Source organism: Galeopterus variegatus, unplaced genomic scaffold, assembly GCF_000696425.1.
Source record: "Galeopterus variegatus unplaced genomic scaffold, G_variegatus-3.0.2 Scaffold1059, whole genome shotgun sequence".
In the NCBI taxonomy this organism is placed as follows: domain Eukaryota; kingdom Metazoa; phylum Chordata; class Mammalia; order Dermoptera; family Cynocephalidae; genus Galeopterus; species Galeopterus variegatus.
This window is the reverse complement of record NW_007727170.1, coordinates 13,310-27,761: the sequence shown is the minus strand read 5'-3', so window position 1 is coordinate 27,761 and position 14,452 is coordinate 13,310. Positions and strand designations below refer to the sequence as shown.

Sequence of the window (14,452 nt, the reverse complement as noted above, 5' to 3'; positions counted from 1 at the left end):
CGAAAAAAGACAAAAAGGAAAAAAAAAAAAAAAAAAGAATCCCTGCTTAGACTGGCCAGTTAGCTCAGCTGGTTAGAGTGCAGTGTTATAACAGCAAGGTCAAGGGTTCGGATTCCCATATAAGTCAGCTGCCAAAAAAAGAATCCCTGTTCAGTGTCAAATCCTTTGGCTCTCTCGAGAATTATTATCTGTTCCCTTCACACAGATAAAACACATGGACGAAGTGCGTTCTACCCAACACAAGTCAAGATTACAGATACCTTTCCATCCTTAATTGTAGCAAAACACGCGGCCTCAATTCTTGCAGCGTGGTCAACAAGTCCCATGTGGCGCAGCATCATCACGGCACTGAGCAGGAGGGCAGTGGGATTGGCCATGTCCTTGCCTGCGATATCCGGAGCAGTCCCATGAACCTGGGCATTGGGAACAGGAGCATCAGCAGGAGGGAAACCAGAACTAACAGCCCTCTTATCTGGGGTAGCTGGGGTCTTAATCATCTTTCCTCACCAATAGCAAGTATTTAGTGAAAGCTACTGTGTACAATTCACCTGACATCTCAGAAATAAAGGTTTAGAGAAATAAAGAGCTAAAGTAATTTTTTTAAGTGTAAAAATATGGACCAACAATCTTTTCTAGTCAATTGTTTGTAAAATATTTTGAGTGAGAAGGGATATACAATAAAATAAATACCTGGAGGGAAATAAACAAACCAAGCCTATATAAGAAAATAAACACAGCATCATTTTCTTTTGACAATTTGAAAAGCTAAAGAATGAAACCATATTTATACAGATAGCTCCTCCTCTGTTCTCATGCTGTTCTGATCCAAATTCTGCCTCAGGTGTGAGGGTCCTTACCGACTCGAAGATCGCAACCCCATTGGCTCCAATGTTGCCACTTGGTGTCACACCAAGACCTCCAATCAATCCTGCACACAAGTCACTAGGAGCAGAAAAGCATTTCAAAGGATGTTTTGAAAGATAAAACACCTTACCCAGCACCCAAATTTCCGTTTTTAAATACCATTCTCCACTAAAAGAAACCAGGGTTCCTTGGAGAAATGGCTGATTCCAGGGCGAAGGTTAGGAAACTACAGATACTGCGTCAGAAAGCAAGACAAGGCTCAAAGAAATGAAGGGCTGTGTCAAACGGATACAGGAGACACGGGAAAGGGACCTCCACTGGCCAAGTCGGGACAACTTGAGCATCAATATAAATGATGATAGTGATGAGTCTACCACTGAATAACATAGAAAGCCATGTGTCCACATCAATATAGATAAGTAAACAAATAAACGAGAACGAAAAGCTTGTCCTTACAGTAGAATGCCGACTAATAANATTCTCCACTAAAAGAAACCAGGTTTCCTTGGAGAAATGGCTGATTCCAGGGCGAAGGTTAGGAAACTACAGATACTGCGTCAGAAAGCAAGACAAGGCTCAAAGAAATGAAGGGCTGTGTCAAACGGATACAGGAGACACGGGAAAGGGACCTCCACTGGCCAAGTCGGGACAACTTGAGCATCAATATAAATGATGATAATGATGAGTCTACCACTGAATAACATAGAAAGCCATGTGTCCACATCAATATAGATAAGTAAACAAATAAACGAGAACGAAAAGCTTGTCCTTACAGTAGAATGCCGACTAATAAATGTAGACGGAAGGATGGGCTTAGAAAACCACCATTTGGCCCATATATGAGGATACTTCAAAAAGTTCATGGAAAGAGTCGTATTATCTTTCAATTCTCCTTTTCCATGAACTTTTTGAAGTACCCTCGTATGGCTGTGTCGTGTATGAGAGAAATAAAAAGAGGCAGACAAAGAAGGAGGAGGAGGATGAGAGAAAGAGAAAGGGAGGAAAGAGGAAGAGAGGGAAGGGGAGAAAAAGAGGGAAGAGGAGCACAGTGAGCATGGGAAAATGTAAACCCCTGGGGAATCTGGGTTCAGCTTTTCTGTAAGTCTGAAATTATGTCAAAAGTTACCAAAAATTTGTAAAAATGACCGTCCATCTACTTAGCTATACATAACAAGACATAAAGAAATCAATCAATCAGTCAATGCAACATCTGAAAAATGGGAAGAGTAAACGAATGATTAGGGAGCAATAGCCCAGCACCGATTTGGCAAATAAATGATGGAACAACCCACTCAACATACGGTCATTGCTATCACCACCTGAATGCTAGGACTCAACTCAGTTAACAAATGCTATATCTCATGATACTTGATTGAAAATTTTAAGGTATTATCTTTCAATTCTCCTTTTCCATGAACTTTTTGAAGTACCCTCGTATGGCTGTGTCGTGTATGAGAGAAATAAAAAGAGGCAGACAAAGAAGGAGGAGGAGGATGAGAGAAAGAGAAAGGGAGGAAAGAGGAAGAGAGGGAAGGGGAGAAAAAGAGGGAAGGGGAGCACAGTGAGCATGGGAAAATGTAAACCCCTGGGGAATCTGGGTTCAGCTTTTCTGTAAGTCTGAAATTATGTCAAAAGTTACCAAAAATTTGTAAAAATGACCGTCCATCTACTTAGCTATACATAACAAAACATAAAGAAATCAATCAATCAGTCAATGCAACATCTGAAAAATGGGAAGAGTAAACGAATGATTAGGGAGCAATAGCCCAGCACTGATTTGGCAAATAAATGATGGAACAACCCACTCAACATATGGTCATTGCTATCACCACCTGAATGCTAGGACTCAACTCAGCTAACAAATGCTATATCTCATGATACTTGATGGAAAATTTTAAACCATAATTTATTGTGGGATGCTTATAAATACACTATAGGCTAAAATAAAAAGGGTACAGGCAGACTCACCTAAGGATGTCTCCATACAAATTTGGCATAACAAGAACATCAAATTGGGATGGATCTTGTACCATCTACAAGAAATATATTTGTGCATTTAGCAATCAAAAACTACACACCATGCACACACACTATTCACCACAATCAGCAGGTAAGTGTGAATATATACTTACGTTCAAACATACTGTATCGAGGTACATCTCATTAAATTTAATATCTTTACAGTTTTCTGCAACTTCCCTGCATTTTTGCAGAAAAAGCCCATCTGACATCCGCCTGTATTTAATCACATAAAAACTATTGAAAACAAAGACTTGCAGAAAGAAAAGGATCAAATCAAAGTAGTAAAGTAAGTTCCAGAAGCCAAAATGACCAATTTCAATTATGGTAAGATTATTTCTTAGGCAGTTAATCAAATGCAAGTTTAAAATGTTTTGGGACCCTTCTGGAAGCACAGAAGGGTAAAAACATAAAAGAGCTTGATCATAATAGAGAAAACTACATTTTTATAGTGTTATACAGTAAGAACTAAGAGATATCCATTCAGGGCCGGCCCCGTGGTGCACTCGGGAGAGTGTGGCACTTGGGAGCGCAGCGACGCTCCCACCGTGGGTTTGGATCCTATATAGGGATGGTCGGTGCACTTACTGGCTGAGCGCGGTGCGGGCAACACCAAGCCAAGGGTTGCGATCCCCTTACCGGTCACAAAAAAAAAAAAAGAAATATCCATTCATATTATTAAAATTGCTTTAAAAGGTTAACTTAATTATTCAAATAGTTTTACTATTTTGCATGTTCCAACACTTTTCTTAGGCTAGGGAAACTGTTTCTTTATATATTCACAGATGGTCTTTATTTTATTTTATTTTATTTAAAAAAATTTTTTGTGTGTGTGTGTGTGTGTGTGACCGGTAAGGGGATCGTAACCCTTGGCTTGGTGTCGCCCGCATGGCGCTCAGCCAGTGAGCACACCGGCCATCCCTATATAGGATCCGAACCCGCGGCCTTGGCGCTCCCAGCACCGCACCCTCCTGAGTGAGCCCTGGGGTCGGCCCCAGATGGCCTTTAATAGACTAAAGATGAGGAGAATTTAAACTGCTAGAGCAACACATCAGATACTAGCCCTATTAGCACTATTTTAACCTCTGAATATGTGGCCATTTCAGAAACACTCCCACTCGTCCAATTCTAAAACATAAACAACATGGCCTTGGCTAACTGGCCACAGCATCTGGGGACCCACAGCCTCCAGCTTCCTTTTCTGATAATCCTCTGTCCCTCCTTAAACTTCCAGGACCTGAATGCCTGCCTCCACTCATTCGCTCCTATCATTCACCCAGTGAGACACAGTAAATAGAAGATACGACAGAAGAGAAATGCCAGACCCTCTGGCTGCTACAAGGTTCTTTTGCAGAGATCTTAGGAATCAATGAGCAAGATGGAGAGAAGAAAGGGAAGCCCGTCATGCTGTTCCCACAACAAAGCAAGACAGGGCACTGGCCCCACAGGGACTCACATGATGTTGGCTTTGTGCACAGCTGTGACGTTGCTCCGGTGATTGTTCCGGGCATACTCAAAGGCAAACTCAGCAATGCGCTTGCTTGCCTCCTCGGTGATGAGCTTAATACTTTGCACGACTCCGTCAACGATCTGAAAGTGAGGAAGTTGGCCTCACTGGAAAGGGTGTGGCAACAACAGTTGGAGGGGTGTAGACTATCTTTTGTGGCATGGTTGCGCGGTGCCACCTACCACGGCCAGCATCACATGCACAGTATATCAGTGGGGCTGATGTTAACCCCAGCCCCGTGAGGTAGGTATTATAAGACCCAGTTCACAGATGAGGAAAACTGAGGTGCAGAGGTGGTCACCTGCCCAAGAGCACACCTGGGAAGTGGGGGATTCAAAATTCAGAGGCATATTCCCAAGCCTGTGTCCTGAACCATCATGCTCTGTTCCTCCTGGCATCCATTGAGTACTGTCAGCCAGAGACCCAGCACCAAGACAAACACCCACAACTCCTCACAGCAGTAAAACTGATCTGTCTTTGGGAGCTATTTTCAACTTGGAATTTGAACAACTGTCCCAAGTGCACAGCAGGCAACCCAACTAGGAATAAGAAAGTATCTGCAGTGAACATACCACATGCTCAATTCCACTGTATTCTCCTTCTGTGTTCTCTCGAATGGTGACAATATTTACATCGGTGTAAGGGGTTTTGTAGCCTTCAATGGAGACACAAGGTCGGACATTTGCATAAAGGTCAAATGTTTTACGCAGCAATAAATTCATAGATGGGTGACCAGCTGCTATTGGGGTCTTTAAAGGACCTGCAACAAAGAAGAATATCCAGATGACAATAGGATACATTCTGGTCTCACATGTGACCTACTACCCCACCTGAGCTACCTTGTAAAATGTGTTTTACTTCTAACTTCACCCTCTCCCTCAGAATTAAATGCAGGAGGAAAATTTCCTCATAGAAGCTTTCTGGAACATTAACTACATTTCTTATCTGAGAACCTCCCGAGGACCAAGGTGTAGCAGGTGCTTGACATTATCTAATCCTCACTGTCACCCTATGAGGTAGCAACTCTATTGCTGTCATTTGAAAGAAGGGAAAAAAACCCAAGGGAAAGAAATTTGCCTGAGCCTCCCAACTAGTAAGTGACAGGATGAGATTCAAACTTGGATCTGTCTATGGGTTTAAAGCCTGTGCCAAATATCAGTATCTTACATACTAGTATTCTGAATCATGACCTTAAACTTGTATGAATTAAAATAATAATAAAATTATAAAAACTAAGCAAAAGATAAATCTAGTTGAAGATAAATATACACTATCGTTTGGTATTGTCCAGTAACATTTTAATGTTGTACTAGGGGAAAAAATGTCCCAAATGAAAAACGAACCATTTTACTATGAGTAGTTACTTCAGGAAAGGATGGCTTTACTTTAATAGATGGTCAGGCCTTGTTTAGCTTAAATGTATAAACTTTCAAAAATGTAACACTTGCAGCAGAAATCAATAATAACCATGGTGTCCACTGCACTGCTACCTTTCAAGCCCATCTTGTTCTTATCCATGGACTCTTTGGCTTCTGGAGGGATCATCCACTTTCCTCCTGGTCCTTGAATGGCAGTGACATTCCGCTCCTCCCACTGAATAGGTGCCTAGATGCCACCGCACAGAACTCAGTGAACAGTGAACTGGAAAGACTTAAACGTGACTGACATTCACACTACAATGACAAACAAACTTCTTGAACTTTGGATGCAACTGGTAAAAACATGTACAATAAAGGTCCAGAAAGCTCTAACATTCCCAGGATTCTCCACACTACCCTCGCCCAGTCATCACTCCTAGCTGCCACCTGCACACTTATTTTTTTCACCAGGACTCCTAAGGTGGCTATAACTAGAATATCATAAGGAGTGGAGAAATATGGTTCATAGAAACATTACATAGTACTGATATGTGATATGTGGATGAACTTTGAAAACACTACACTAGGTGAAAGAAGCCAACATAAAAGGCCATATAAGATTCTACTTCTACGAAATGTCCAGAACAGGTAAATCTATAGAGAGAGACAGCAGAAGAGTGGTTGCCTAGGGCTGGAGTGGGGGCTGTGGGGGTGGGAGAGAGAGAATCGGGAGTAACTACTAATGGGTATGGGGTTTCTTTTTGGGTGACAAAAATTTCCTAAATTGATATTGCAGTGATGGTTACACAACTCTGTGAATGTACTAAAAACCATTGAATTGAACTGTTCACTTTAAATGGGCAAATTGTATGGTATGTGAATTATATCTCAATAAAGCTGTTTTAAAAAAAATAAGAAATGTTACATAATCTATGATGGCACCAGTTTAAGGTATAAATTAGTGTCCCCTTTCTTTCTACCTACATCCTTCATGTGTGTGCACACACATTCCACAGCCAGCACACTGAGCATGTCCTATGAACAGAAGCACACAGTAAGATGCGGTCCTTATTCACAGGAGCTTACAACTGAGTGAGCAATCATATTTCAGTTTACTTGGGGAATTTGCCACTTGATAAGCATCATCTCCTCTGCAGAAATTTTAATTAGAAACGTATGAAAAAAATGTTCATATATGGGGCCGGCCCGGTGGCGCACTGCTACAGTGCGCCGCTTGGGAGCGCTGTGGCGCTCCTGCCCAGGGTTCGGATCCCACGTACAGACCGGCCGCTCACTGGCTGAGTGAGGTGCGGGCGCAACACCAAGGGTTGCGATCCCGTTGCCAGTCCTGGTCCGGTATGGGCGCGACACTGAGGGTTGCGATCCATTGCCGGTCACGAAAAAAGACAAAAAGGAAAAAAAAAATGTTCGTATAGTTAAATAAATTTCATTCTTAGACTTGTAGCTGTTGGTATCATAACAGCCACTGACTTAATATTACAACGTTTCACCTAGCAGCCATGAATAACAATAATAAAGCATCATGTCAAACAAAGCCCAAGTGTCCCAAATACCCCAAATAAAAGTATTAAAAATTAGGACTGGCCAGTTGCTCTGCTGGTTAGTGCGTGGTGTTATAACACCAAGGTTAAGATCCCCATATCGGCCAGCCACTAAAAAAATAATAATAATAACAATAATTATAATAAAAATAAAAAACATTTAAAAGAAAAAAAAAGTAGTTATAAATATCTACCTGTATTGAAGCCTGGACTATTTAGAAGTAAAAATACCCCTATTCTTGATGATAATACCACATCAGAAACTTTTTTTAAAAGATTCTTTCAAAATCTCCCATGGTATAAATTTTGAAACATCAATTCTATTCTCCTTTTTGGCAGGAAAGTAGAATGAGGTAGACAGGTGACTTGGCAGGGCTTAAAGACCTTAGATTCAGGCAGCATCCAAAGATTCACAAATATTACAATAATCCACTTTGAGTACTTTAAATATAACTGATGCCAATGCATCAGTGGCTTAAACTATCAACAATGGCATAGCAAACAATACCGAAACATGCATTATTAAAGTGAACATCTGTGGACATTAACAAGAGATCTTAACTTTTATAGAAATGTGTACAATTTATCCTGAGTTCACGGAATCCAGCTGGCTAAAACTTTTCTCTGAACTATTATTAAACATATTTTTTAAGCCCACTTACTTTTGCAGCATCAAAAATCTTCATAACTGAAGCTGAAATTTCTGGGCCAATACCATCTCCTGGAATTAAAGTTACTGTCTTAACCTGAATATAAGAAATCATCAAAAAAAAAAACAGTGAGAATTTATTTTTGAAGGTTTAAAAAAGAATAACATTGACAGAGAAATCCACTTTGTGGCAGGGTCTCAGAAAGATTTAACTCATGTTAAGAAAAGAGATGTAAACAGGAATCAACAGACAAGAAATTCCACAATTCTATTCTTTACCTGAGTTCAGAGATTTTAAGAACAACTCAAATGATGCTCTTTAGATAAAACAAAAATAAATTAAATTACCAAGTAGACTTCCCAATTGATATTTCTTTTCAGACAAGCTAAAGTGACCAATTAATTCAAATCTTTAAAACCAAAGACAACAAAAAATGTCAGCAAAGTTCTCTCAGTAAAATTTAGTGGGTTTCTCATGAAGGCAAGTACTTTGCTTTCTACTGTGATTCTGGAAAGTTTCTCACATAACTTACTCAGTCTTACAGAACTCTTTCACACACATTTCCAGAATATTGCTGAGGTCTGTTTTGACACTCAGAGAAAAATCAGACTTCACATAGGAGAGGGCCTACATTTTTCTTGGTTCCTCTCAAAAATTGGCTCCTTAAAGATAAGTGTAATCTAGGGCCGGCCCGGTGGCGCACTGCTATAGTGCGCCGCTTGGGAAGCGCGGCGGCGCTCCCGCCCGAGGGTTCGGATCCCACATACAGACCGGTTCCCGCTCACTGGCTGAGCGAGGGCCGGCCCGGTGGCGCACTGGATAGTGCGCCGCTTGGGAAGCGCGGCGGCGCTCCCGCCCGAGGGTTCGGATCCCACATACAGACCGGTTCCCGCTCACTGGCTGAGCGAGGCGCGGGGGCAACACCGAGGGTTGCGATCCCGTTGCCGGTCCCGGTCCGGTACGGGCGCGACACTGAGGGTTGCGATCCGTTGCCGGACACGGAAAAAGACAAAAAAAAAAAAAAAGATAAGTGTAATCTAAATAAGCTCAGCAAAGTTGATTTGTAACCAATAAGAATAGCACGTGTGATCATTCTTGCAAAGCCTGAGTTACATTTAGAATGACAATAAGCATATTTATAATGTAACGTCAATGATTTCTTCCAAAGGCTTCAGGCAAAATGAAGCCAGCATTTCAAACGTAGAAATAAAAATATGTAAGGGGAAAAGATCAGAGGATTTAAGTGAGTTAAGATAACATACAGACCCTCTATGTTTTATTATTTGAGGACTTTCACCCACTTAGGGGTTCGGCCCAGGTGTGATGGTCTCTGGACTTTTTCAGTTCCAGTTGCCTCAGATACATTTTGTTAAAATCACTAATTCAACTTTCCCGGGTCCTTGGCCCTCAAATGATACCCACTAGACAGGTGGACTAATTATTTCTGAATTTTTTTGTATAACTGAAAAAATTTTTTTCAAAATTAATATGTCTCCTCTTATTTCTTCCAAAAATAATCCCCTCCATCAGGCTAATATTTTTTTTAAATGGATAGCCTAAATATTAAATAGTAGTAGACAGCAACAATCATTTCATTAGCTTTCAGAATGTGTTTGAAATGCTAGCTTAGTTATCCTTAAGCTTGAAATGCAAGTCTCATTCTGCATTTTTTGCATAAGCAGAGCCAAAAGAACCTCTTGGCTTCTTCTTCCTGTTCTCCCAACATGTAATAATAAATGGCATCAGGCCACCAGAAAATCTACTTTTCTCCCATAGTACAGAAAGTAAATGGGAAAAAAATGCGCTATGGTCTTATAAATCCCTCATGGCATAAGATGTTATATGGGAGTATAGGAATTATGAAATCCAAATCAGATTCTGTAAAAAGGAAATAAAATAAAAACTAATAGTATGTCACTGACCCACAGTCTTAGAATGTTCCAAAAATGTGGTGTCAGCTTTTAAAGCACAGAACTTTAATGCTGGGAATTCTAAAAGCAGCAGATTTAATGAGAAATAGATGATCCGCTAACATGATAGTCTATAAAAACTGTATAAGCAAAGTATAAACCTATGGGGCTTAGAGATGCTTAAGGCATTCCTAATTGGTAATCAATCTACTGTTTTTAGGGAGGCTCACAAAATAAAAATGCAAAGCAGGATTTGAAGCTTCTCAACAATTTTCTCTCAATTTGCACTAGTTTTGAAAAAAACTGTCTTACCAAAATTAGACTATGAAATAAAATAACAGTCTCAAGGGTAATTTCTATCTATTTTAAACAAGCTCCTTCAAGATATTAATGTGAGAGGCTTACATAGCCAGCTGTAATATAATTCTTTTAAATGGGTAAGTGACTTAATCGATTTGTGCATATATCAGCCAATAATTTTAACATACTAAGTATGGCAAATTTTCCCTAGTTTTAAGTAAATGTAGATAAAATGCTATATCATAAATATATTAGAGCATCTTTCTTGAGAAACTTCTAAAAGGAAAAAATAAAAGACATAATTATACTCACACCACCAGCAAAACCTCTGGTCACCTGTTTCGGGTTGTGAAATGCCCCCAGCAGCCGAGAGACCTACATTAATATCAACAGACAAAAGTCATGCATAGAATTAAATCATATAGTAAACAGTGGAGATGTAGTCATTTCTGATGGCTGATAATGCTGCAAATTTGCACAGATATATTCAGGAACTTCCCAGGAATACTTTTCTCATTTATTAGCTCAATGTGGAAGCTATCTCAAATTTGAAAACATCAATATTCAGTTTTCTACTTTTGATCTGAAAATTTAAACATGTTATGTTTTCAAGTCAATTTTATGAACATAAGTTGTCAAAAGATGTTGGGAGTAGAATAAAACTATAATTTTTTAGCTCAGTCATCAGAATTTTCTCAATCTGGGAGGTTTTGTCAACATTTTTGACCACCAGGTCAATTTAGGAATAACACAAACTCTAAGAAAACAATCACTAATTTTAGAGCCAGGAGGTTCCTTATGAAACCCAGAGCACAACTCGCTTATTTTATAGGTGGAGACAGTGGGCCCAAAGAGTAAGAATTTGCTTAAGGTCACACAGTGAGTAACTGGCAAAATGGAAACCAGAATCTAGATCTTCTGACTCTTAGTCCAGTGCTCCTTCAATTACACATTATACTATAAATATTAAAAAATTGCACTTTATAATAAAATCTAAGAAGATTTATTTAATATTATTTGATGCCCATACCATACAGAATAAAGATTTTAAATAAATTATTTATTTTGTCTGATAATATATCTAACATGGTCATTATCGTTAATTTGCTGGGACTAGGGAAAGATATAAAAAAAAGAAAGCAAAAGTCACCCAGTAATCCCACTACTCTAAGATATTATTACCATTGGTATATTTCTTCCCAAATTAAAACTATCATACACCAGAAATGTAAATTTAAAAGGTTATTTTGAACTTTAATAAATCAGTCCTTGAGAACTGGTACAAAGTCATATTACATTACAATAAACAGAATAGAAAAAAAAGAAATTAGGTACATAAACCAAAGGTATTAAAATTCATTAAAAATTGTAAAGGTAACTTTTTTCCATGAAAAACATATATATTATATCCTGTCATAGTTTTTCTTTTTGGGGCCTGAACCTTTGCTGAAATACTGGCATCTACTAATAATGAGATACCAATCAACAGCCGAGAAAAGTATGACTCAGTTGTATTCTCTAATCTTCTGGTATCTACAGTCATGTCTCTGGACTGAAAACAAGATAAAGCTAGACCCAAAAGAATACTCTATGCCAAAGCCACTGGCCAAAATCTCAATCCTAGGACTTGATTCATCCACAAGCAGATGGGCTGTAAGAAGGGAGGCCATTTAAAGGTAACTCTGTGAGAAGCAGAATATAAAATTGGCATTATGTCTTTCTTCCACCACCACCCCCCATCCCAAAGAGAGAGAAAAGACATTCACACAAAACAGGCTCATGTCCTTGTGACAGAAGACCTGAAACAACTGATTTAAAATGTAAATCCAGGAGCAAAAGGATTTTTATGTTTTGTTCACTGTTGTACCTCCAGTGCCTGGGTCATAGTAAGTACTCAGTAAATATTTTTTGGAAAAACTGAGGCCAGCCTCAATCATACTTTATCTGAAGACTTTCCATCCCATCAAATTGCCTTAATACTTGCAATAATTTTCTTTAACTAGCAGTCTTTCCATATTTGTCATATCTCCTCCATGTTCTTGGAATAAAGTAGTACTATGTCCCAGAACTTTAAGTAAAATAAGATTTTTTTTAAAGCACAGACTTTCCACTTTATGATATACTTGTACATATATCACATCATTTTATTTCTATAAAACCTAGAGAGATGGGTATTAGTGACCTTTTCTCAGATGAGGAAACTAAGGCCAGCCTTGTAGAGCATGGACCAGAAACTCTGAACTTCTGACTTGAGGTCCTGTGCCACCTTATCCATAGCTCATTTCCTTTTTTACCTTCACACTCCAACTGAAAACATATATAGTGTTGGATGAATGGCAGGACTCAATATATGCTTGCTGGTGGGGAACTGGCTCATTAGAATTATAGTATTTTAGAGCTGGAAAAGTCTTCAGAAAACCACTATTTTCTCAATGTGAAAAGCTTTCTTAAGCTGCAGATTCCTTTTTTCAAATAAAACCTTAAATGGAAACCCAATAGAGGAAGTGATCTGCTTAAAACTGGCATCCAGCTCAGCAACCCCACCATCCTGGGGTCAGCCCTTAAGGCACCTTCCATTCCAATAATCCCTAAGGGGAGAAAATGGCCCAGAGGTAAAACCGCTGCCAAAGGTCACACAGAGAGTCTATAGCAAAAAACCTCATCTTCTCATTCCATAGACCAATACTTTCTGAATATTTACTGAAGGTATTTTTCTTGTAGACCACACTAAAGGCAAAACAAATTTACCAACACATTCATCATCAAGCGTTTGTTGCTTTAGTCCCTCATTCTGAAGGCTTAATGTCCCTATCAAAGATGAATTAGGTGTTAAGTGCAAGCTCAATGATTAAAGAATTAACTGCTGTTTTCACAGTGACATAGAAGTTGCTTTACCTTTAGAAGCAAATGTGACCTAACCTAACTGTTACTATTGCAAGCAAATCCGGGTCTTAAGAGGGTGACAAAGTAGAATTTAGTTACTGAGCAAAAAATCCAGTTCTTGATGCTCAAGAACCAGTCTGCTTGATGGGTGCCAAGATAAATATACTGATAGATAAGAAAGCTTCAGATTTTTGTGTTCCTTCTGCACATGCTTTCGCAATACATCATTTTATTTAATCCTCAAACAACTCTGCGACGCAAGTATAGATATTTTACAGATGGGCATATTGAGGCTCAGAGATGTTAAGTAATTTGCTCAGGGTCACAGAGCCAATCAGTGGCACTGCCAGGATTTAAACTTAAGACCCCTAAACTCCAGTGTAGAGATCTTTTCACTAAACAACAGTGTATCTCTCGACCTCTCTTTAAGCTGAAAACAAAGGAGAAAAGTAGCATCAAATTCCATAGAAAAAAATTAAATTGTTAATGATAGAATTGTTTTCTGTTTTTATTTTTTGGTTGCTGGTGGTACAGGGATCCAAACCCTTGACCTTGGTGTTATAATACCACGCTCTAACCAATTGAGCCAACGGGCCAGCCCGCTTATGGTAGATTTCTAGGGGACCACCCATTAATGGCAACAGGAGACCTGAGGCCTATTTTTCCTTGTACCCATAATTTGCTGTGTGACGTTGGCCACAGAGCAGGCAGAATGGAACTGAGAACTAGGAACCAAGACACTTGGGTTCCTCTCCCTGCTCTGACACCGACCTCCTGTATGACCTTGAGCAAGTTCCTCTTTAGGCACGTTAGCCCCACTGAGAAATCAAGGAATAGCACAGATAATCTGAAACCCTTTCCAGCTCCAGCATCCCAACTGTCAAGAAGAGCTAAAGCTCTCCAGATCGCAGGATTCCCACCAACAGCAGGTAAAAGGAAGGTGTAACTGGTTTCCCTCTCCGAGGGCTCAGATTGAAATTCCAAGATGTAAGATGCCCTGTTTCCTTTGACGGGGAAATAGCCACAAGGGCACCAGAAGTCAGCCTGGGAAGAGCTCCAAGGGGGAAAAAAATCTGGCAGGAAAAACAGCCCCGGGATTCCCTCACCTGGGAAAACCTCCCAAGCCCAACGTCCGTGCCCGCTGTCCCTGCGGTTACCCCGCCGAGGGCCGAGCAGACACCGGAGAGGCCTTGGCGGTGCTGGGGGGACCGTCCGCGCGATCAGCACGGGCAGCAGGGCCGCAGCCTCGGAAGCGGCCGGGAAGGCGGGCCGGCGGAGCCGGGGCAGCGGCTCCCGTGACCATCCCGGGCTCGACGCGAGGCCTGGGCTCTGGCCCGGCGGTGCGGGTGGTGGCAGCCGGGTCCCGCCAGGAGCAGGGGCGGCGACCCCTGCCTTGACA

At 40.3% G+C, this 14,452-nt stretch overlaps 1 protein-coding gene across 2 annotated transcripts in view; it reads right to left on the bottom strand.

Annotated features, from left to right (window-relative positions):
- The window catches only part of IDH3A (isocitrate dehydrogenase 3 (NAD+) alpha), an 18,637-nt gene that overhangs the window by 3,058 nt on the left and 1,127 nt on the right, over positions 1-14,452 (bottom strand). The window contains exons 2-10 of one of the 2 annotated variants that reach the window (XM_008574523.1): positions 10,483-10,545; positions 7,973-8,056; positions 5,881-5,995; positions 4,963-5,150; positions 4,340-4,473; positions 2,997-3,099; positions 2,833-2,897; positions 858-942; positions 261-413 (exon numbers count right to left, since the gene is read on the bottom strand). In XM_008574523.1, the coding sequence (XP_008572745.1) occupies positions 261-413; positions 858-942; positions 2,833-2,897; positions 2,997-3,099; positions 4,340-4,473; positions 4,963-5,150; positions 5,881-5,995; positions 7,973-8,056; positions 10,483-10,545 (990 nt within the window). Of the gene's footprint in view, positions 1-260; positions 414-857; positions 943-2,832; positions 2,898-2,996; positions 3,100-4,339; positions 4,474-4,962; positions 5,151-5,880; positions 5,996-7,972; positions 8,057-10,482; positions 10,546-14,452 lie in introns of those variants that run through there. The other variant, XM_008574524.1, reaches the window with a different exon arrangement.